The sequence below is a fragment of the Alligator sinensis genome, unplaced genomic scaffold (assembly GCF_000455745.1).
Source record: "Alligator sinensis unplaced genomic scaffold, ASM45574v1 scaffold702_1, whole genome shotgun sequence".
NCBI lineage: Eukaryota > Metazoa > Chordata > Crocodylia > Alligatoridae > Alligator > Alligator sinensis.
In genome coordinates this window covers 736,983-761,025 of record NW_005842567.1, presented here as the reverse complement: position 1 = coordinate 761,025, position 24,043 = coordinate 736,983, and the positions used below count along the sequence as shown (strand labels likewise).

The 24,043-nt window shown below is 41.7% G+C and overlaps 1 protein-coding gene across 1 annotated transcript in view; it reads left to right on the top strand.

Moving 5' to 3' along the window:
- The window catches only part of DDX10 (DEAD-box helicase 10), a 356,705-nt gene that overhangs the window by 75,152 nt on the left and 257,510 nt on the right, over positions 1-24,043 (top strand). The window contains exon 14 of the mRNA XM_025214105.1: positions 4,824-5,286. Within this exon, the coding sequence (XP_025069890.1) occupies positions 4,824-5,286 (463 nt within the window). The remainder of the gene's footprint in view (positions 1-4,823; positions 5,287-24,043) is intronic.

Here is a 24,043-nt window from a genome sequence, read left to right as displayed (position 1 = left end):
AATTTAGATTTTGATAAATTACCTGAAAAGGAAAAGCACAAATTTGCGAAGAGGTGCTGAATGTACCCTAACTTCTAGATGGCAAGGAATATTCAGGAAGTTTCAGAGTTCGACAAAGCTTTGCTGTGTTGTTGAAGGGAAACAGAAGGGACTTCTAGTATATGTCATGTACATATTGGGGAAAAGTAAGTTTCTAAACAATTGGTTTGTAAATGACTGAGAGAAATGTGTTTGGAGGTATCTCTCTGTATTTGGGGTTGAGCTCCTGATGACCAAAGCTGAACTAAACTTCTGGAAAGCGTGCTGGTGGTCAACCATTAATGCTGCTTAATCTACCTAAGCATCTCCCTCTTTAAATGATAAAAGTTTTTGTCCTGTTTTCTCCTTTTTTTTTGTAAGGAACCCAAGAAAGTTTTGTTTCAACCACTTTTAAAATGTATTCTAAAAAGTGGAGAGAGAGTTTAGACATCTATTGTCATGGTGCCACAAGTGTGGCACAGGTAAATGGTCAATCGGTCCAGAATGTGCAACAGGAGAAGGGACAGAGAAGGGTCCTAGATTGGAGGAGTAAAAACTGATATGCGTGGGGATGTGCATAGATAGAAAGTCATGTACAAAGTCTAGGTTGAATTTTAAGTACATCGCAACTGAAATTTGGAGGTGCTTGGTTAGCCATAGAATACAGGCTTCTTGATGAAGGGAGACTCAATTTTTAGTTTAAACAACTGAAATAGCTTTTTAAACTACTGGCTTAGTTAATCTAGCTATTGAACATCTTAAATTTCACAAGTTTTGTCCTCACCATCACAAAACCATTTTCCATTAGAAACAGCTATAAAGAAATATAAAACTCATACTAAAACCAGTGCTTTCTTCATTTTATATTTGGCAGTGGGCCAAAAAATGCTGTTTGTTACCTCTTTTCTTTTCTATTGTTGGTAACGAAATTGCCTCAATTAACTGGAAGGCTTCCACATTTGGGCTCGGGACACAAGTTGTATGTGGTACGAGTGATACCTGTTCATATCTGTAACACAACAGAAGTTCAGTGCATGTAAACCACTTTCAAAATGGCCAAAACTGGTTTAAGATAAACCTGGATGGATGTAGTATCAGACTTAACTGATTTAGGTTAAATCGGTTTATTTAACTTCTGTCCCAGATCCCCTCCAGATTCAAGTTAACTCAGTCTCCCAGTACCCTAGGATGCTTTGTACCTCCCCTGCAAACTTTCCTTCAGAGGGTGGGTGAGTTAGCTTTGGCTCAAGCTGTCTGCTTCAGCCAAGCAGGGAAGCATGCTCTAGCACTTCCTGGCTTCTGGCCTGGGCCACTGCAGGTACATGGCTGCATTTCCAGAATCAAAAGTAAATGTCTGCTTGCTTATCAGTTCAATCTATGCAGTTTAGATTAACCTGTGAAGATTGAATTGATTCAGCCTCAGGCTTTTTGACTGCCTGTACTTAGCCTTCATGACTCAAACTTTTTTGTTCATCTTTTTAAATAAGAATGATAAGGTTGTAGGTCAAGAGCCATCAACCACATACATAGCTGGAAAACTTTGTCATATTATCTAACATTCAGAATTAAATCCTGTGAACAAAAGTTTGATTCTGGCAAATGAGTTATTTGATTTTGTTTTTTCTTTACTTCTCCTGAGGTGTTCTTGTGTGGGTTTCCTTTCTGTAATTTCTTGTCAGTCCCCTTGCATTGGATCCTTCAAAGCTGAAGACAATAAAACCTGGATACTTCACAGGGGGCACGTCTACACATGTGCCTTAATGTGCAGTAGCTTATTTACTGTGCATTAGAGCATCCTGGCAAAACACATGTTGATGCACTAATGCGGAGTAAAATTAAGCCTTTGAGCATTAAGTGTCACTAAAAAAAAAAGCTTGTGCTTTCACTACTGTGTATTAGGGCAGCCTAATGCACATTGTTAGTACCTCAGATTATAGGTACTACATTTAATGCTCAGTAGCAGAAGTGCATTAATGAATGTATAGATGCACCCAGGGTTAGGTTCCTTAGGCCTTTGAGAAGATAAGGATCTGTGATCCAAGCAAGGCTATCAGCAGCTTCAGCAAACAGCTCTGTGGGTCTGTTGCTGCCCTCCAGCTGAGTGGTGAAGTGGTGCCTTTGAGGTAAAGGCTGCGGCAAAAGCTGCGCGGCTTGTCCCTTATTCAGTAACCTATGGTGAAGATTTGGGAGCCATTTCCATATGGATTATCTGTGTTCTGACTCAGTTCTGATTGAGTTCATATTTCTGCATGCCTTTCTTTGAAATTGACTTGTTTCTATGCCTATAAGAAAGCCAGAGATGGGAAAGAAAATTTTGTAATTTTGCCTATCACAGAACCTAATCATGGGAATGGTGTTTTTAAAGATTTCCTAGTTGGTGTGGCTACATAAGTGTCAAAGTGGTATGGAAGTGTAGAAAAATGTTTGTTACTTGCTTAGATAAAGAGTTCTGAAACATTTTCATTGTATGACTCATGTCTTAAGTGTTTGTCTCCTGTGTCACTTGCAAACTGCATAGGTTATTGACAATTAAGTAATTTCTCTGTAGCAGCTATTGACATTTTTCACATAGAAGAATTGTTTACATAGAAGACCTTAATATATTTTTAAGTCTCTTAATACAATTTTGTAGCTGGAGCAAACAGGAGCCAGCACCACATGTAAGAATATGGTGAAATATGCCCATATGGGGGTGCTACATGCTCAATTTGAACATGAAGAACATATAAGAATATGGTGAAATATGCCCACAAGTTACATTTGGGCTACTGTATGTTGAAAGCTCACATCTTCTTTGTTTCTCACATTATGGCTCTTTGTTTCTTTTTCTTATTAACATTTTAGTAAATTTAGCATTCTTAAATGGTTTCATTGCTGTTTGTAGAGAAACTTTTCCTGTGTTTAGAACGGGTTTCCTTTGTAGACGTGTTTCCTGGTTTATGGTATTTCTAAATGCAACAGGAGAGGCAAATGCTTTAAAAAAGAAAGAAAAAGTGCACAAATGTTGACTGAGTTACCCACGAGAAAAAACAGCCCATTTACATTTTCTAAATACACCTCTAGAACAGCCCTGTACAAAGACAAATCATACAATCCCCCACAAAAATCCCCAAACAATACTCCAAGCAACCTTTAACCTCCAAAATGAAAAGCTGAAATCTGCTTGGTGCTTTACTTTTGATCCCAATTTTGCATGAAAAGTGCCCATATACCATAGTGGTAGGAATCAGCATGATCCTGTAAGGCAAAGTACTCCCAAAGAGATTACAAACCAGCATTGTTTTACCAAATACATATTTATTCAGTGCACATATTTTAGAGCAGTTCTAGAGTGTAATATTTTCATAGATTGGCCAAAGTATAGTTAGTTCCTTACGGGTTTTTTGGCTAGTTCGGTATTTTATGTAGAATAATAATCTAACTCTGAATTATCATGGGTAATTTGTGCTAAATTACAAAATCATCAGGCTGATATATGGGTTGCATGAAATTCAGGCTTTAATTTAAAAAGATGCACGGAGTGAGGTTACCTCTAAGAGTTATAGATCTCTTCCCCACACCCCATTTTCCCCAATTAATCATGTTATCTAAATTCCCCATAATCTTTCCTAATAAATCAGGCCATTTAATCATTTTTGCTGAATTTTTTCTGAACTTTCCTCTTGTCTTATTGATGCACAGATATTGTGTGCAGAATTTTAGGTGCTCTGTGATGCACAGGAAAGGATTAATTCTCCTTCATCTAGGATATAATTCCTGTGCATCTGTAGTGCCAGTTTGCATTGGTGTATATCCCATTATATTCACAGGCTTCTGGCACATGCTACAGTTCTGCTGAGATTAATGTAATAGGGATGCGTGCTTAGCTGATTTTTTTTTTTTTTTTATGTGCCAGAAAGTGCCAAATTGGCCACAAAGTTATTCCACTTCTAAAAGCCATGTGTACAGCTGGACTGTCCTGATAATCAGCTGATTGCTGGACCTTCCCCAAGAGCCCTGGGTCTCAAATCTACCTGGGACTGCTGGATCCAACCTCAGTGATCAGTTAATTGTCAGACCTAGCCCTGAGAGTCCCAGGTCCAGTCAAGACTGGGCTCTTGGCTCAGGTCGGAGAGCCAGTTGATTTTTCAAACCTGACTCCAACGGCGTGGGGTTTTAAAGAGGGCTGCAGCTGTTAAGGCTGGGTCTGACAATCCACTGGTCGGACCTAGCCCCGGGTCTGGAACCTGTGGGATGCTGGGGGCAGCCCTGGGTCCGGGACAGAGCTGTCCCTAGCCCAGTCTGCAGGATTAGGCAGGGAGCAGCTGAGCCATGACTCCGCTGCGATTGGAGGCATTTTATATCCCAACCCAAATGTTGTTCCTCCTGCTATCATCTGACATGGCAAGAGGCTTGAGGTTTCGGACATGGCCTAAAACTCCTGTCCCAATTGCACCATTGTTTGAATGTGTGCCGTGGGCCTAAATATCATTACATTTGCTCTTTGCTTTTGCTGTTGGTTTCTTTGTGTTTTGTTTTTGGCAGTAGTGTTTCCTAGCCATCCTCCTCCTATTGAGACCCTTCTGTTTCTAACAGTTTTCTCTTGAGTTATGTTTAGCTTTCATTTTTCAATTGGTTTGAATCTCCAGTTGTTATATGTCAAGAGCTTCTGTTTCTAGTTTGAAAATGTTAGTCAAAAAGCATTAAAACATGAAACATTATCAAAATTAAACAAATACAGAACATTTCTCATTTAATGGAATTTAGTGTTGTTTCACTGTCTTTCAGGTTAACTATATATATTTTTTTTTAATTCCACGTTTTAGCTCTCTCGGCCTTGCAGTTGCACCTCGTGTACGGTTTCTTCAAAAAGCTCAGAAGCAACTGTCTGTAAATGAGTCAACTGAAGGAAATGCCCCCCTAAAAGAGACAGTGAAATGTGAAGATGCCAGCTCTTTCATAAGCAATGAAGAGGTGGACAGCTTCAGAGCTTATTTTAGTAAAAAGATGTCTATTGTCCAAACAACAGAAGGGGAGGAAAGAAAAGAAGAAACAGAGAAGAAAACCATCCCCAGTAAAGTCATTGACAAAGAGGTTGATGTGTCTGAGGTATCGGAGGAACAGTCAGAAGGGGAGGAAGAAATTCCTGTGATAAGCAGGGTTCCAAAAGCAGAATCTATGCAGTTCTTTGAGGAGGATGATGGCGATGATGATGTTCGAGATCTTGATTTGCTGACAGTGAAACGACGGAACATTTTTGGTTCAGAAGCTAATGATAGTTCAGCTTTGGTAAGTGCATCCGATGAAGCTTATGTATCTAATTCATTTGATGGTTGAAATAAGCTGTATAAAAGAAGAGGAAAGGCAAAATTCCCTGGATATGGGGGCATGTTAAAATGAGTTCTGCTTAGGTATTGGGGAAGTGAATTGACCCTAATATGGCTAACAATATGATTTGTATTATAATTTCATGTTCTCCATGTTCTGTTTATAAAACTAAGTAGTTGCATTTGTGTAACATTTTTAATTATTGTGGATGATCATTGTGATTAGTATTTGTAGCTTAAATATGTGAGAAATCTGAGTGGTAATTGTTTTTATTTACCAGTTTTCTTTTACCTACTTAAAGCAGTCACAGTTATGGCATAATTTGATGAGGTCCCAACATTCATGGTGTTAGGACCTCATTGTAGTTCATCTTGCACAAGTTCTTAATACAAACCATTATAAATATTCTTTACAATAATGTATTTTTCAAACCATACATTTTACATGGAACAAGACCTGTGCCATTGAGAGCTGAGCCAATAGCAGAGAAAGTACTTCTTGTAAAATACAGTTGTAAAGATTTATTAACAGTATTTGTGTAGATCTTTTACGCCTCTAGCCAGCTTATATAGCTTCATACTTCAAGATCCCTTCTTACCCATATTCTTACTTTTTATTCTATTCTTTAAATGTGTCCTATTAAGTATAGTTTCGGTGTATACGAGGAATTTTAGGTAGTATGTATATGATACTTTTGTAGGTACCCTTTCCTCTAGTGCTTCATTAATTGCTATATTATAGCGTTAAATGACATCACGTTTGAATGAGACTTGGTGAGGTGTTCTTTCCTGAATTATGTATGTAAAGAGAGTCCAGATAAGCAGACTAACTTATTTCTAATTTTGCACTTATCTTTGGCTAAACATTCCTTTATCTTCACAAAGTAAAGAGCATTTATCTTAAACTTGGACTCTAGTCTATTAGCTATGTTTTTATGAAAAGGATATCAATCCCTTTCATAAAATATTATTTAGGATATGGGCATATAAACAAATTACTTCAAGATATAAGCAAGGGGGTGAATGTAGGGCTCTGACAGATGTTATTTTTATAGGGCTACAAAGTTTGTAGCTGCACAAAAGAGAGCTATGGGCATGTACACATGCACAGCCCCCTGCCTGAAGCCTGACAAAGTTGCCACAAAGTCATGCTCTCCAGCCAGAGAGTAATCGGGGACATAGTAGCTCCTGTGACCAGCTTTGTTTTCTATGCCCTAGAGACAAAAGCCTGAGAAGGAGAGGTGGAACATGGAGTTTATAGGCTGAGGGTAATGTTTCCCTCTTCCCCACCCCCCTTCAAGATTGCTGAGCGGGAAATGGCTTTACACTATTACCAGAGTGTGGCTCATGCTCAGAGATGGGGAACTTTCCAGCCCTGGCACTCTCTTAATGAGCAATTTAATCTTCTGCTTATTTGGTACTTATTTAGGACTTAAAATGTTTTGAGTCCTAGGGTAGACATGTGAGAAAAGAACCCATTAACATGCTAAAACATTGGAAATAGTAATTTGGATTTGAACTTCAGATAGATACAAACTGTCATCATAAATAAATAAACTATATGTACTTGGAGTGAGAAGTCTCTGCTCATGTTAGCAAAGGATTGCTTTCTTCCATTTTTCCCAAATAGTTTCCATAGTAATAATGTATACATAAATGAACAAAACTATATAAATATTTGCAGTTTAGTAGGTTCTTTGGATCCCATGTTTTGCAAATGGTGGAGAGAAGGTTCCACTTTGAAAAGGAGCTAACAAGAGAAAGGTTATGAAAAATTCTAGTGATTTAAAAAAAAAAAAAAAAAAAAAAAAAAATCTTGAAACTCAGCAGGTAACCTTTTAATAATCTTGTGTTAAACATTCGTAGGTTAGTTACTCAAGCAAGATGGGAGTTATTTTCTGTGCTTTAAGGTGGTATCCGTGTCACTTGCAAATAAGTGTTAATGTTTGTCGATAATACTAGTGTTGAAAAGCTCACATCAGTTTTAGTTGTGTATGCGTATACCACAAGATGCATTATGGTTGGCTCTTCAAGCTTTCTGGGTATCTAATTCTGAGTGATGTATTACTTTAATGCCCAAATGCATTGAAACAGCCATTAAAGTTTAAAATGCTGTTTTTTATGAGGATGACTCATGTTCATTGGCTTGCGAGCGCTGCCTATAGGCAACGAAATGAAAAGTGAAACCAGGAAAAAGTGGGCAGGCCAAATTAATGTAGGACTCTTAAGAGGTCAAATATGGGAGAGGGGTCTTATACTCCTTGCAATTTCTTTATAACACATACTCTATCTCAGAATTTTTAAAAGCTGCTTCTGGATATAGGACCTTAAATATACAGAAGATCCATACTGTATTTTCACACACCTTTACCCCCAATATCGGCGCCCCCTCCCCCAAATTAGAGCGTGTTTATTAGTCGGGGAAGATGATTTTCTGCCCAGCATAGAGGCACCCTGCTTTGATTCCTGCTCCACAGTGCAGCAGCTGTTGCAGTACTATTCAGGCAGCTGAGAGAGTTAGTTGACTTAATGACTCATTGCTCTTTGCTCCAAAGGGGCTAACAATAATCTCTCCTTCTTAATGGTCTTAATGGTCTTTAGGTTCCGTTAATCAGGCAAACTTTTCTTAGGACAGTTTTGTTATCTGCTAGCTGCTCCTTCTCTCTTATTTTACAACCTTAGGTCTTTTCAAAATGATAGATCCATCCATAGAAACCAGTCTTCAGCAGCATATAGGGTTTAAACTTCAGTTAAGCAGGAAATAAAGGGGTAAATCAGCTGAAAATAGGTTTTCCCTGCCCAATGCAGCTGTAACTCTGGAAAAATCTTTTTTTTCCTTCACTCTACCTTTCAAAATAAGATGTGTATAATGTTCTGGGGTGTGTTGTATGTGAGAAAATATTCCAGAAACCTATGAACTGCTGAAAGGAAGATGGTATAAAAAACGGTGATTGGCAGCCTTAATTGTAGTGATGATTGCCGTCATTCCTACAATAATAAAAAAATAAATCTACCTAAACTGTTGTTACGTGATGAATATTTTTCCATATCTGAAAAACGTATTTATTGTTGCTGGGGCAGAATGGTGGTTGAATATTCCCTGTATATAAACTCTGTAGGGAATTTTGGACTCTGGACAGAAATAGAAAAAATGGGAAATATTTATTTATTATGGATAGACCAGTTAAGAAAATATTTCTAGACATGTAGAAGGTGACATAATTTGGAGACTTGTCCAATTATAATCAGAGATGGGGAACTGTTGGTGAACATAACTGTAAACCCGAGTACTCAAAATTCCTGCTTGTACATTTCCTTATGCAGACCACACACAGTACAGCATAGTAGCATGTTTAAACAAATAATTGCATTGGCGCACAGTTCAGTGATGCTTCAGGCATGCTTGGACATATGTATTGTCCTATGTAAATTAAGTTCATGAAAAAAAGCATCCTCTAGCACAGTTGCAGCTATTGACTTCTATTGAATCAAGTATTGCATAGCTGAAAACTTTTTATAGTGAAAAGAACACCATTATTTTTGTGTCAGAGGTTACTGTGCTAAATATATATATTGCCAATCAGAGGCTACCTGTTAAGAGACTCTTTTGTGCTTGATGGAGCTAGATACCCTCAACTTTCTTATTCCTCTCAGAAAAGTACACAGCGAGAATGAGGTATCTAAGTAGCTGCAAGAAAGATGCTTTTTGTTTTTATCGTGTTTAGGCTGCTTGATGATTCGAAGCAAGTTGACCTCCAAACTGGAATTCTGATCCATCAAGTCAGTAAAGATGAGTGATGTACCTTGAAAGAGATGATTTATGTGGCTTGGTGTACCAGTGATTTCTAACTGTTGAAGGAGACATGAGTATTACAGAGGAATATTTATCATAAGATGCAATACAATTGTGCATATAAACAGAGTATTGTAAGCTAAAAATTAAATTTGAAGGTTCTTAGCTTCAGGAACTTAAAACATTTGATTTTTTTTAAAATTGTTTCCTACATGAGTATCTCCTACAAAGTAGAGGTGAAATGCAGATTTGCCTAATTAGTATCAATTTCTGTATATAATAGGGCATTGTCTACTAAAATGAGTCCTTGTTAGTGAAAAGTACAACACTAATTTAATCGTTTCTTACATTTTTGATAGAAGGTTGAAGGGTTACTCAGTAACTGGATACTTATTTTGTTTTAGCTTTTTAACATAATAAGCATGCATAGTAGAAATTGTAGGATTCATATGCTGTATATTTTTATTTGCTTTGTGTGTGTAAAATCTAATGCACGTTTCATAGGCATTAAAAATTACAGTCTGGGTAATAATTGTAGTACTAAAAAATTATGCCTTGAAAGTATTTTGGTCAGGATTAATGAAATGACTTCTTACTTAAAATAGAAGAAATTAAGGGATTCTGGAAGCATTTTTACATGTAGCAAGTTTTGAATGCGTGTGGTAGTACAGATCTATGATGCACACACATTTATAGTTATGAACAGAACTTGAATAGTCCAATTCATTGGCATTAAGGTAAGCATAAAAATGACCAGAATTTAGGGTAGCTATGTTGTTATATATATTATTGAAACAAGCAGTAACATTTCTCATGTATTACATAACAACAATTTTATCCTGATAGAAAACAAACTGTCTATATTAAATAAGGAGCAGTACACTAATCTCAAATGAGTTCTTATAGTAATCCATTTTGTTAAATTTCTCTTCTCTGCCCTACCTGTTAAGTAAAGAGATAATTTATTGTTGGTCTGACAGTCTGTGTTTTTTTTAAGATAAATAATTGAAAGCAAAGTTTATAATGCTAAGCAAGAAGACAGTGAAATAGTATCTGCTGAAAGTACATTAGTTCAAAGATGGCAGTCATTCTTGAATTTCATGATCACTCCTGGTGTTATCCACACCACAGGATCTCTGCCTCATTTAGTGAACAGTATGGGTCTCTGGGGATAATCAGGGTAATGTAGCAAACAAGAATGTTCTCTGTGGGTGCAGACATCCAGCACCTTAGACTGTTTTAAATATGGTTTAAACTGCAAGTGTCCAGATGCACAAGTCAGTTTAGAATGGTTTAAACCACCTGAGCCATTTCAAAAGTATGCCTGGATAATTGGGCATTATTTTGAACCAGTTCTCTACAAACCATTTCAGTGTCATATGGGGAACACCAAGCTTTCCATGACTAGTGTCTTGCCTAGCACCCAGGCATCCCACACTGCACAGTTCCTGAACCCTGTGCCCTCCCCTCCTCTTCTCCCTGTACTGGAGTTGGCTGTTCTGGTAATGGTCATTGCTCTGGTGGGTGGGAGGGTGCTGGTTCACATTGACCAAGCATGCAGTTGACAGTCATTCTGTGGCATTAAGCCCCTATTTTGCAGTGGCTCAGTTTTCCGTCACCCAGCCACTGATGGGTATTTACCTTTAAAAGCACACCCCACCACCCACCTTCAGGTCATGGAGGGGGTGAATTGAAATGAAGTGGCTTTCTAGGAAAGGTCTTCTCAAGCTAAGCTTGGTCAGACTCCAGAAATACTCAACCCCTTGGGACTGCAGCTGTCCAGGCACCCCCTACCTGGTCCAGTCAATCAGGGTCTTTCTCATCTGCTAGGGAAATCCTGGGGAAACTGGGAAGTTGCCAGTGAGAGTCATGCTTGGTTAGGTATTCACTCCCATCCCTGGTGGTGGTTCGAAAGCACTGCAATGCCTGAAAGGTGACTGATCTACTTGGCCTTCTTGGCAGTGTACCTATGGACACTCTGAACCACAACAGTTACAGACTGTTCCTAATTGATGGTATTCTTGGAATGGTTCAGTTGTGTATCCCCACACTGTGTGATCCCCTGCTGGGATCCCTGCTTTATTTATCGTGAAAGTTGGAAGGTATGTAGTGAGCAGAGCACAGTATGGCAGGGACTGGAAGACTAGGGAGCTGTGTTTTTGAACATATATGAAGTGCTGTACAATCCTAAATACTCTAGAGCAGTTGTTCTCAACTTTTTTTGTACCAGGACCCATTTGTAAACATCAGTGGCCAGTCCCAACCCAGTGCCCCTCACTTCTGACTCGCTGCCCCCATTCCCCCAGTTTGTGGGGCATGGAGGGGTCCAAGCAGCCCCTTGGAGGCTGAAACTCTGCCAGCCTATAAGGGAAAAGCCATAGTTTCCCACATTTTTCTCCTGTAAAAGAGAATCCATTTTTAAAGTTTAAAGTGTGTTCATGATCCTTCCATATATTCTTGTGACCCACTTTTGGGTTGTGATCCACAGGTTGAGAAATGCTGCTCTATAGAGTCTGTTCCCAATTGTCTCTGACTAGTCAACCAAAATGAGTAAGTAGATCCTTCTCAGCTGAATCTCCGATTCATTTTCTTGTTGTAAAAACATAAAATACTTTCTGCCTCTCCAAACTGTCATGAAAACCAATTAACATGTTACAACTAAATGCTTTAATAGTGGTGCCCAATTCATCTAGACCTACAGACTAGCCCTATGCTTTGGATTTGGCCAGGTCTGGAGTCTCGGTCCAGTCCACATGCCAGATGGCACAGCCTCATGCTCCAGATCTAGCCTGCAGGGCTAGAATTTGGTGGCATCCTTGTGGGCCAGATTTTGTAACTCCGTGCTCTGGATGCGGCCTGTAGGTCTTTCTACAAAAGCAGTGACAGTTAAAGCTGCCAAATTTCCAGGCCTGTAGGGAGCTCTGTGGGCCTACAGGCCCCATCTTGGTTACCCTTGCTATAATATATTGTTAAATAGAGGTGAGGCCCACACAGTGTTTGAGGAGGAAAAAAAAATATAGATTCTGAAAACATACGCATCACCTCCAATATCTGCACTTCTCCCAGTAGTGCAGTAATTGGCATAACTCATCTTATGGGTTGCTTATGTACACCTACTTGTTTGTGTTCTGTACATGCCAGATGGTAAGAAAAAAAGTCTTGTAGATTAGGGCCGTGTGAAACGGCACCGTTCTGTTTCGATGGAACAGCGTTTCATTTCAAATTTCCTTTTTATTCGAAACCATGGTTATGTTTCGTTTTGTCGATACAGTTTCGCTGTTTCAACGTTTCACCCAGAGGCTATAATGGGAAAGCTCGAAGCAGCCTATAACTTGGTCATTTCTGGCCTGATCTGAATGAAACATGTAGGAATGGTAGCTGCTTCTGAGGGCATGAAGCCTGCCAAGTTTCAAGGAGATAGGTGCAGGGGGTTCGGGGAAACTGCACCTCAAAGTCTTGAAAGCAAAACTCATGTCACATGCATGTCTTAAGCCACAGCATGGTCAAAACTGCAGGGATGGTAGCCCCTGCTGAGGCCACGAAACCTGCCAAGTTTCAAGAAGATTGGTGTAGGGGTTTGGGGGAAACTGCACCTCAAGCTGCGGACAAGGAAAACTCATGACATGGGTGACACTGTGTGTTAAAGTGCAGCAGGATGAAGGCTGCAGGCTTGCTAGCCCCTGCTGAGGCCATGAAGCCTGCCAGCTGTCAAGGAGATAGGTGCAGGGGTTCTGGGGCCCTGCACCTCTAGCTGCTGACAGACAAAACTCATGACATGGGTGGGTGACACTGTGTATGTGTTAAGGTACGCTGTCACTCAACTGACACCAAGGCAGAAAGCACAGCAGTTCAAACAATGCTGTATTTTATGCAGTTTTTCCATCCCTCCCCCAGAGCACTGGGACCTCAGGAAAGGATGGCAGTCACTGGCCAGCTACACTGTCAACAATGAGAGCACTGCTTCCCCCCCTCGTCTCCCTCCCTCTTCTTACTTGAGTTTCTGTTTCCCTGCAGGCAAGCCCAGCCTGAGCTTCAACACTCAAAACATTTTGAAAATTTTGAAACGTTTCTACTTGTCTCGTTTCGAGGCTGTTTCAAAGCTCTCTGTTTCGTTTTGATTTCGCTGTTTTGAGCTCGAAACAAGTTGAAACAGCCTTGAAATGAAACTGCCATTGAAATTTTGCACAGCCCTGTTGTAGATGCTGCTAGTGTGGTGCTGGGCATACTATTATGCTTGCGATTAGCCTGTGTAGCTGCAGTGTTCCCTCTACCATTTTCCAAAGTATTTCAGACTTTGTGCCCAGATATATTATGTAGGTGCAGTCTACCTGGGGAATGACAGAAGTGTGAATAAATGAGGACAGGTCAATATTGCTGGGACGGGATGGAGTCTTTTAGCTTAGTGGTTGTCAACCTTTTTTGTACCAGGACCCATATGTAAACATTGCTGACCAGTCCTGATGTAGTGCCCCTTACTCCTGACCCACTGCTCCCAGGCCCCAGCCTCCCAGTGTGTGGGGCAAGGGGTGGGTGTTTGGGACATGGGGGGCACCAAGCAGCCCCTTCCAGACTAGAACTCTGCCAGCCTGCAAGGGAAAAGCCACAGTTTCCTACATTTTTTTTTTCTCTTTTAAAGGAGGAACCATTTTTAAAGTTTGTTTGCAACCCTTTTATATATTCTTGTGACACACTTTTGGGTTGTGACCCACAGGTTGAGAGTCACTGTTCTGTCCAACTGGTTATGCTGAAAAAAGTTACTTGTGGATACTGCTGAGACCTTTAGTGCCAGTGAGCAATCCTAAGAGTAGTTTGAACAATGTACTGAACTGATGAATTGTGGGTGCTCATCTTCCATTCAGCTCTTCAGAATGCTTTCTTCTGCTCACTAGTATCACATCTGGCTTGTTCATGTTTAGCTTCTTCCATGAGCTTATCTAGTCCAAGTTCTGGGCTGCCTTGATGGGCATGTAGATCATTTCAACTCTGCAGAGAGAACTGTTTTTTGTGGAACTCCACAGATGAGAGATGTAAGCAGTAGATGGACAGTTCTTCATCACTGTTTGTTGGATGTGCCCATCCCAGGAAGACTCAAATCAGTTTACTGCATTACACTACATCCCTTCTACCTTTCTCTTAGTTGAGTAATTTATGGTCAACAGTATTAAGTGCCACAGAAGAGTCCAGCAGATTGAGACTAGATAGTGTCCATCTACTGTTAAATGATAATCCATTGATGCCCCTAATGCAGGAGTGCCCAACCTTTTTGAATGTGGGGCTGGATCATGAACTTTTTATCACCCAGTGGGCTGGCAGGAGCGGGCGCTCGTGCGGCCTGTCCAGTCTGGCCACAGCCTGGGGGTGCAGAGGTCAAGGGGTGCTGCCTGACCCCGCCGTATCCTCCCTGCCACCTGGGTGGCCTTGAGGATGCTCCCACACCTGCGCACCTGGGCTCAGCAGCCAGGGGGACATGTGGGGACTCTACAGGGAGGTGCAGGATGTGCAGGGGCAACCCCTGCTCTCTCTCCCCTGGGACAGCCCAAGCGGCAGGGGTCCCTCCCTCCCCGGGGCCCGTGACTCACCACCCCCAGCGCGATGTCTGCAGGCGCGGGGGGATGTGGGGAGGTGGGAGCAGCGCCGGCTTCCCGCCCTGACAGCCGCAGCAGCAGCGGCAGCAGCATCTCCTGCAGGCCCGGCCGCAGCATCCCTCCGAGCTGGCATCCGCACCCCATGCGCCCACCGGCCCGCTGCACTGCGACCTGCTCCAGCCTACATGGCCGGCAGGGACTGGCGCAGGGCGGGGCCAGCATGCAAATAAGAAAGGTAGGGGCGGGGCTAGGAATGGAAACCCTGCAATGTTGGAGAGGGGAGGAGTTGGTATGCAAATGAGGAAGGGAGGGGTGGGGCGAGGAAGGGACACCATGAAATGAAGGTGGAGGGGAGGAGCTGCACCACATCAGCAATGTCAAGCTGACGCGGTGCATGTGGGAACTTTGCCCCTTCCCCAGGCCTTCAGCAGCCATTAGGAAGCTGCTGAGGGGCTGGGGGAGCGACGAGGGGTGAGGGAGGGACAAGGGGTTTCCCGTCGCAGCACTGCGGGCCTCAGAAAATGGCTTGGCGGGCCGCGTGTTGGACAAACCTGCCCTAATGCAATTCCGGTTCCGTGTGCTGGTCTGAGCATTGTCCAGTCTCTGTCTTATTCAAGGCATGGGCCATATGGAAAAACGTAGATGATGTAATTACAGGTTTGGTTCCTCATGGATCTGCATAAGGTTGCACGAGGGTGGTCTTAACTTACTGTTTCATAGTTGGTAGGGTCAGAAAAGACCTGAGCAGATCATCAAGTCCAACCCCCTGCCATGGCAAGAAAGAGTACTGGGGTCAAACAACCCCGGCTAGGTGATTATATAGCCTCCTTTTGAAGACTCCCAGGGTAGGAGCAAGCACCCCTTCCCTTGTATTTTCTTACATACCACACTTCCCCAAATAAGACATGCGCCTTGTTTTGGGAAAGCAGAATGAAGAAAAAGAGGATTTTCCAAGCATGGCTGAATGGTGACTGCAGGGGATCCTGATTGTAGTGCTTCCGGCTGTAATATGGTTAACACAGTAGCTCCACCCCTGAAAAGGTGAACTCTGTCCCCTCCCTTCCTGAGGCTGGCAGAGGGAGAAGCACCACGGTCATTTTGCAGCAGTGTTTTTCTGTTTTTGTTTTTCCATGAGTCTATTGGAAAATGGTATAATAACCCAAGTACTCACTTTTTTGTGTATGTATAATAGTTTGTCGCTGTTCAATGGCAACCTTCTGTAATGTAGAGTAAAAAAAAAATTATTAAACAGTGGTGAATGTCACACTGGTTACATTCAAAAACTATAATACTTTCTATCAATGAAACTGTAGAATCTTTGGTTCAGTTTACTTAACTGTGGCATTCCTTTTGAGATGCATAAATTATTTGTGTACCACTCTGTGCAATTTTCCATAAGTTGCATAAGTTAGGCTTTCTTCAGACAGCTTCAGTGTATGCTAATAAAGAACAAGCATACTATATTATAATTAAAAGAGCTGCGAAAGAAGTATAAGAAGAATGACTAGTTTTGCAGTCCAGGGGTTTTTGATAGTCTTTGATGAAGACAGTGGATAAAGTACTCATCTCCATTGTTTCAGATGCTGCTTATTAGGTATTGGGATTCTCACAAACAAAATTGGTTCATGCTTTGTAACAGTGATGCTAGTGACTGATGATATGTACTAAAAATCTAAAGCACAGAAATTAAGAATTCCTTCTTTCCCTCTTTAGGTTTTTGTTTATGTAATATAGGACTTGGATATAATTGGAAATCATAGTCCAGAGAAAAAAGTGAGACATGATTTCATCTCTAAATGTAATATATTGGAAACAGCACATTCTGTACAACTAATATTGAAGTTTGTTATGTACATAAGATAAATAGAGACTACACCGAACTGAATGTTTAAAGAAACCCCCCCACCAAATACTAGTGCCTAAAAGTTCTGTAATTTAGTTACTTTTTCTCAACGCTTCTGCCACAATATTTCAGAGGTGAATAATAGGAGAGATTTAAGTATTAATTTTTTTTTAAAGCACTGTTACTAGTGAATCAAAGTATTTTATTTTACTGGATATCCTGAAAGTTCAAGCCTATGTTTGGCACTTAAATGATATATTTAGATGTTATAAATTAAAAGGACTTCAGTTTGAATATCTGAAATACTTGGATCAGCTTGTTGGTCTTTGCGTGGCCTTATCTTGTATTACTGACCGAACCTGTCCTAGAATACAGGATCTGCTATGGCAGGATTGACCCAGTTTAAGGGGGAATCCTTTGGTTTAGTGGGTGGGAGGTGGGGTACTTGTAGGGAACCCTGCTCCATTCCCCTTTTGTGCATCTTTTCCATTCCCCATTGATGTAATTGATTGTTGATTTTATTTTTGGGGTTTTTTTTGGCCTTGGGTACAGATATAGAAATATATTGTGTTACTGTTTTGTGAGCATATGTTTGGTATCGGTTGTGTGGTCTGATTTTATGCTGTCTTGAAGTTATTGTTCTGGGGCAGGAAGATGTTCACAATTTTTGAAACAAGAGGTATTAACAAAGATGTGGGGATGTCCTGTGATACCAACCCTAGGCCAGCCAGTAACACAAAGATCAGTTGACACAAATAAGCAAACAGTCCAGCTAATAGGGGACTTTGAATATGGAGGAGAAGGGAGTTCTCTCCCTCTGTTTCAGTGGGGGGTGGGGGCGTGCGAGCTGAGTTCTTAGGAAGAATACAGATAGGTCAGAGCTGTATTTTTTTTCAGAGCTGCGATTAAAATGATCATTTCTCCTATTTTGTGCTTGTTGGGTTTCCATATCTTGACCCTGACCAGTCTTTGCATTTAGATCATTTATCCTAATTTTGAAGCATCTTAGAACCAACCATCTTTAGTTCTGCTGTCATTTCAGGAAAGAAACCTTTGACTTCTTGCATTTTTCTCCCAGCCCTGTTCTCAATCTGCTTGAGGGTAGTTCCTGCTTTGAGAACAAGCTTCATTTAGAATTACTGGCCAGAATACAAACTCCTGCCCACCCCTTTTTTAACTTATTGAACAGAGGTGGCTTGGGGGAAAAATATTCTAACGTCCCATTTGAAGGAGCCTTCAAGGTCTCTTCTCTTCAAAACCCACTGTCCTAGAATGTGATCTTCTGCCTATGTCATAAGAGTCTGCCTTGCTCCACATTTTATTGATAAGTTGTACAGAAAAACTGCAGGTTTTGGCCCTATCTACAGAACTGTGTTGATAGCATGATGACGCTTATAGTATAAAATGGCACAGCACAGAATACTATGCAAATACTAACCTTTCAGTATTTGGTGCAATGTATCTCCTAACGAAGTAAACCTCATTTCATGACTTGGTAGCTTAGAGACAACTAACTAAATGGATACAGTCATGCATCTCAAAAATATGGAGATACTGTATGACTCAGAATGATTCATTAAAATATAAGTAGTTAAAATAGCTTATTAAAACAGGGAGTACTACTTCAAGAATAGAGTTGTTGTGTTCACTAATTCGTTTTGTAGTTCTCCAATCTACTGCAGTATTTGTGTGGTTGAGAGTGAGTTAGGTAAATGCTCTTCATTGTAATTGACTTGTTTTTAATTTCTCTGTTTCATGTAGTTGGGACTTTTATATCATAAAGTGGAGTGATTTTCTTTAAAGTGACTAGTGCCTAAGTGCTGTGGTGATGGATGTTTTGAAATAGCTATTGCTGTAGCATAGCTTTATCGATGAGTAACCTTCCAGGTGCTGAATGCTGAAATTGTGAAATGTTACTTGAAATTATATACTGCTAATCTTAAATTGAAATGCTGACTTCTGAAATAGTGGCAACATGCAGCAACCAACAAACAGCTGTGTCCAAAGTCCCTCAAATGCTGGCAGTCCTGTTCTGTAGTTACAAGTGGAAAACTTGAGCAAAATATTCTGTAAATGTATTTAGTTGCATGTGTCTTGGGGCAAGCACCTGCTACTTTAGGGAAAATTGCTTAAGAAACTATGCCCAAATGTATTTAAGCAGCATTTTTAGGCAGGCTTATGGATTAACATTTGTGATATGTAATTTTTAGCTTGGATCATGTCATAGTTAAAGAAAAAATCATCTTAGTGGTGGTTTATCAGCTGTTAACCAGAATAAGTAATTGCTAATTTATTATTATACCACTGTTAGTTTTCTTTGGAATGTCTTGGCAAATTGGCATTTAACTACTGCATTAAAAACAAGAAATGCACGTAGTGCAGTGGTTCCCAAATTGCAAACTGTTGACTGACTGCAGAATATGCCGTTTATCATAGAATTGTGGAAAAGCTGGAAGGGGCCTCTGTAGGTAATCTAGTGCAACCCCTGCCTGAGGCAGGATTATCCCTATCCAAACCATCCTATGCAAGTCCATTTTCTAAGCTATTAGCAAAGCTACATCATCAGTGCTCACAAAACCCCAAGACATAATACACTAACTTGCCACAGATAAAGCAGGTAAGCCATGGCAGCCAGTGTGTTGCATAGGGTTGGTGCTTCATTTCACACCCAGGAAGAGCCTTAAAACACGTGAAGCAGCTGGGACCAAGAAACCACCATGCCTTTTACTTAGTAAAGGCATTCCTTATAGGGAAGGGCGAAGCTATGGCTCACAAAAGCTGATTCAGCTCTGATTTAGTTTGTCTATAAGGTGCACCTCTACCTATCTCTGAGCATGTCTATCCATGCACTTTACTGCACGTTAGGCTAATCTAGTGTGCAGTAAAGCATCACCATCTACACATGCGCAACAATTATTAAAGCACTGTTTGTTAATACCAACAGATACAGGTACTAGGAAACAGCACTTTAAACTAGTGTGCCGGAGTGCATGTGTAGATGCTGACCAGTTAGCCCAGGTAGCAGGGGGCCACAGCTGCTGCCTGCTAAGCCCTGGGTTCCAGTGAGCAGGGAGGAGCTGTCCCCAGCTCCAGGGGCAACCCCCAGCCACATGGAGCTTGGGGGCAACTGTCGTGGCAGCTCCCAGCTGTCTTGAGGGCAGCTCCCAGCTATGCAGAGCTCAGGGTTAGCCCCAAGCTCTGGGGCAGCTGTCATGGCAGCACAGCTGGGAGCTGCCCCCAGAGCCATGGGCAGCTGGCCCCTTGCCCTGAGTTCAAAATGCCTGGGAGCTTTAATTCCTGGAGCCATGGCTTCTCCCTTCTCTGTCAAGCTTTAATTCCCGGATCCCCCTGCCAGCTTGGTGCTGCCACCTGGTTTAGCCTCTTACTCCCCCTAGGTACGTTGGGGGGCAGAGCAGGGCAGAAGCAGCCCTGGACTAGGCTGCTCCTGCTGGGCTCAATTTGCTCCTGACCAGGGCACATGTGTAGACGTGTGCCTGGGAGTAGTTTAATGCACTTGAATTTACTGCACATTAAATTCAGGCACATTATTTGCATATGTAGATGTGTCCATTTAGAAGTAACAATAGCTGTGTATGTGGCAGGTGTATGCAAGGGAGAAGTGAGGTGTCAATATGGTGAGGTAAGGGAAGAAAATGGTTAACTGATTTGAGCAGCAGATCCAGCAATGACGGGTACTAATTTCCAGGAAAGCATGCAGAGAGGAGAGATAATGAGAAGGCAAAGCAGCGTGAGCAGAAGAATCAATAGAGAAAGAACAGAACACGGAGAAGGTAAAAACTGAAGTTAGCGAGCACAAAAAGGCAGTGTTACTTTCTTCCCCTTCTCTAAGTGGGTACGATGTGATGAATTAGTGTGTTAAATGCACACATGCTTCAGTGTTTTTCCATTTGTGCTTGTCACAGGTATGCAGTGTGGTTGAATGGGAGGGTGGGGGAGACCACAAGTCAAACTCAGTAGCATGGTAAAGCTGCTTATGTAACCCCAAACATAACATCTTTAAATATGGCAAAAGCTGCCCCTGCTATGAAGACCTTTGAAAGGAAGTGCAACCTTCTAAAGCAAAATACAGAGCTAAGGATGCTGTCATAATCCATTTACAATCCCAAGCAAAGTCCAAGTAGAAATGTACACGAGTAGTGGACCTCTCTGTTGGTAATATGTTATTTTTATATAATGTTCATATTTAGAATGTTTAGGAAAGCTTATGTTCATGACTGACTCTAAAAAGGGACAAACAGGGCTGTCCTGGGCTTCTTTTAGAAGAGCGATAATGAAAGAATTTAATAGCTTTCTTGATTCCCATAATCTCTCATGCACTGAATAAAATGAATATTGGTTGGAATATTGTTTATATTAGCATTTCCTTATCTCAGAGACAAAGATGGTTAATGCAGAGCACCAGCTTTGCAGTGGCATCTTTCCAATAGGTTTCTCATAGGAGAGAGAAATGTTGCCTAGAATAAATGGAGAATATTTATTTCCATCCTTGTCATAAGAAATCAAATTTTCCTTGGGGACAGAAGAAGTAACTTCTACTCACTTCAGAACTTTTGAGAAGTATTATCTTGTTAGTTGTCATTTTTACAAGTATACAGCATTGGCATGACTTTTATGTATGCTGGAGTGTCAAATATATCCTGGGCATCAGGCTGGATCCAGAATGTGGGGGCTCCTCCCAAGGCTGAACTGTAGGGTCAGCAGCAGGTGTGGGGTGGTGGGGTGAATCAAGTGGGGCAAGTGAGGCTGTATCCGCATGGCTGTTGCTCATCCCCTAGGTACTGACAGCAACATTCATCGGGGCTCAGGCCTCTCAATTCTGCTGAAGGCCCTTCCTCCAGCCTCTGGTAGCTCGCTGCACTGTTGCTGGGCTGGGTCAAATGGTTCCACAGGCTGCATGTTTAACACACCCGGTCTGTGTGGTCTGGAGATATTCTTGAATTGGATCTTTCCAAATCATTAATATAGGGTAGCTATATTTTGGTGAAAATGAAAATTCTTATGTCACTGGCAGAGTCTTTTGCAACAAATCCTGACTGCTGGCAAAAAAGATCTACAGCCAGCAATTTGAAGGGAGATGCATACCCCTGGGATTGAGCCAAGTAGCAACTCCCAGGGTAAAAAGTTCTCAGAGACTGTAACCAAGAGACTGAGGGTGCTTGTTGAGAGGGGGGTGTTCAGTACTTGAGGTGTTTAACAGTTGGGTTTGATAAAAGTTATTTTCATTTACCTCTAATGAACTGTTATATTCTGTTTGTTACCAAATTGCTTGAAAGTGGAGAACTTCTTTTAGGATCCCCAGTAAGGTGGATTTTTCCCAGATTTTTGGGTGGGAAACCTGCCCCAAATTTGAACTTGACCCTTCTACCAGGCCCTAGTGGCAGTACAAGGGTTACACAAGGTTTTTTTGGTGATATCTTTTATTGAACCAATTGCATAGTTGGGAGACATGACAGACAAGGTTTTGGGGACAAAAGTCTGGAGAAGGGCACTGTGTGTCTGAAAACTGGTCTAATATCTTTCCTAACTATACATAATCCTGTAAAAGATATCACCAGGAAAATCTTGCTGCTTGTATTTCCTGGACCATGTCAACCAGAACATTTCAACTCTTGAAGGAAGTCATTTAACAACATTATTATTTGAACTGGGTTTTCTACACAGATCATTGACCCTGGAGCATGTGCATCTTGAAAGTTGTGTCCTTCTGTTCTTGAGAAGGCAGGGTGGATATGCACCTTTATGGACTAAATAAGATGGAGAGCACCCGCGCAGTATGCAGCAGCTCTGCCCGCCTTGCTCCTGCCCGCAGTGCAGACATACCCCCCACTGGGAAGAGGCTTGTGCTCCTGGGAAATCATAACAGGAGCTACAGTCCCCTCACTGCTCCAGGCCCAGGGGCACGACTAGAGGCTGGCTGGACTGGCCCTCTTAGGCAATGGGGGCCCTCTTAGGCAATGGGGGCATTATTTTCCCTCTTCCTCTGGTGTTTGGCAGAGGGGGCAAGGACAGAGCTTATTCCACCACTTGCCCTGTGCAGGGAGTGATTCTGCAAAGGTGGCAGTCAGTGCTAGCAGACCCTGGCCACGGTCGCCTGGGGGCACAGGAAGGGATAAACCTCTTTCCTGCCCCCTTCGCCTTAGGGGGTCTGGCATCTGGCCAGCCCCCTACCCCTGCCCACCTGTGCTCCGGCTAGGGAGCAGAGGATTGGAGGCAGCCCTGGTCCACTGGAGCAGACAGCACAGCCCCACGCAAGGCTGCAGAGCATGCTAGGATGCTGGGGAACTCTGGTTTAATTTAAACCAGGAAGGGGCAGAAGTTCCATAAACCGGGTTTGATCTCAGTCAGTTAAGTCTGATACTACATTCAGCCAGGTTTTTCTCAACCTGGTTTCAACCATTTTGAAACTGGTTTATGTCCACTGACTTTATGTTCTGTTACAGGTTTAAACCAGTTTCTGCTCACTTAAACTGGTTTATGTGTAACTTCTGTCCCTAGCCAGTAAGACCATGGCAGGTTAGAATGTTTTTAACACTGTGGATTCCTGTTAGAAATCTCTGGGTGTATCTTGCGAATTATGTTTGCATACCTAACGGTACTAACCTTGCTTGGCACCCTTGAAAGGGTCTCAAGGCACCCCAGGATGCTGTAGCATCCTGATCAAGAATCACTGGCCTATATCCTCACAATAGCTGATAGAATGGTAAAAGTCAAGGTTTGGAATAAATAGTTGCTTTTTTTTTCTAGAGTGGGCCAAAAGTGCCTGGTGAATGCTGCCAGAGAAGTGCAACTATTATTAATTTATCCAGTTATCAGGATGCACAAAAGCATTGTGTGCCTCTTCCAAAACCGAGCCCAGCATTTGCCTTGGAAGAGCATCACAGTTGATACAGGTTTCCCTCGCCAACCGCTGGGCTTAGGTTCCTGAAAGTTCCTATGGTTGGCAGGACCAAAGGCTTATGGGAAAAAAGACAGGTGGTGGGCTGATGCGTAGCCATGGAAAACCGTGGTTATTCAAAACTGTATACCGTGGTAGTCAAAATGGTATATAGAATATTAAGCATGGATATTCAAAACGGTGGTTGGCAAAACCGTGTTTGGCAAGGGAAACCTGTATTATACATGATGTGATAAAGAAGTAATGAGAAAACAGAATGGTCTGCCATGCAAAGTCAAGTGCAAGAGCAATTAGAAATGGTGTTGACTTGATCTAGACTAGTGAAAAGTTTTTTGTTAATTGAGTAAAAAAATGTAAATTTATTTCATGTTTCCAGAAATAGATTTTATGGGGTCACTTTAGCAAAGAGAGCCAGACCAGCTTAAGAAGAGTCTTTCAAGGGTTGGAGCTGTGTGAAAGAAAGCCTCTAGAGGTGGTTGGAAGAAGTGAATAAATAATAGTAAGGCTGACATCACTGAATATGTAGTCGTGGGATGGGTGATCCCCATGGATTGACTGATGAGAAGAATGTCAGGAATTGCA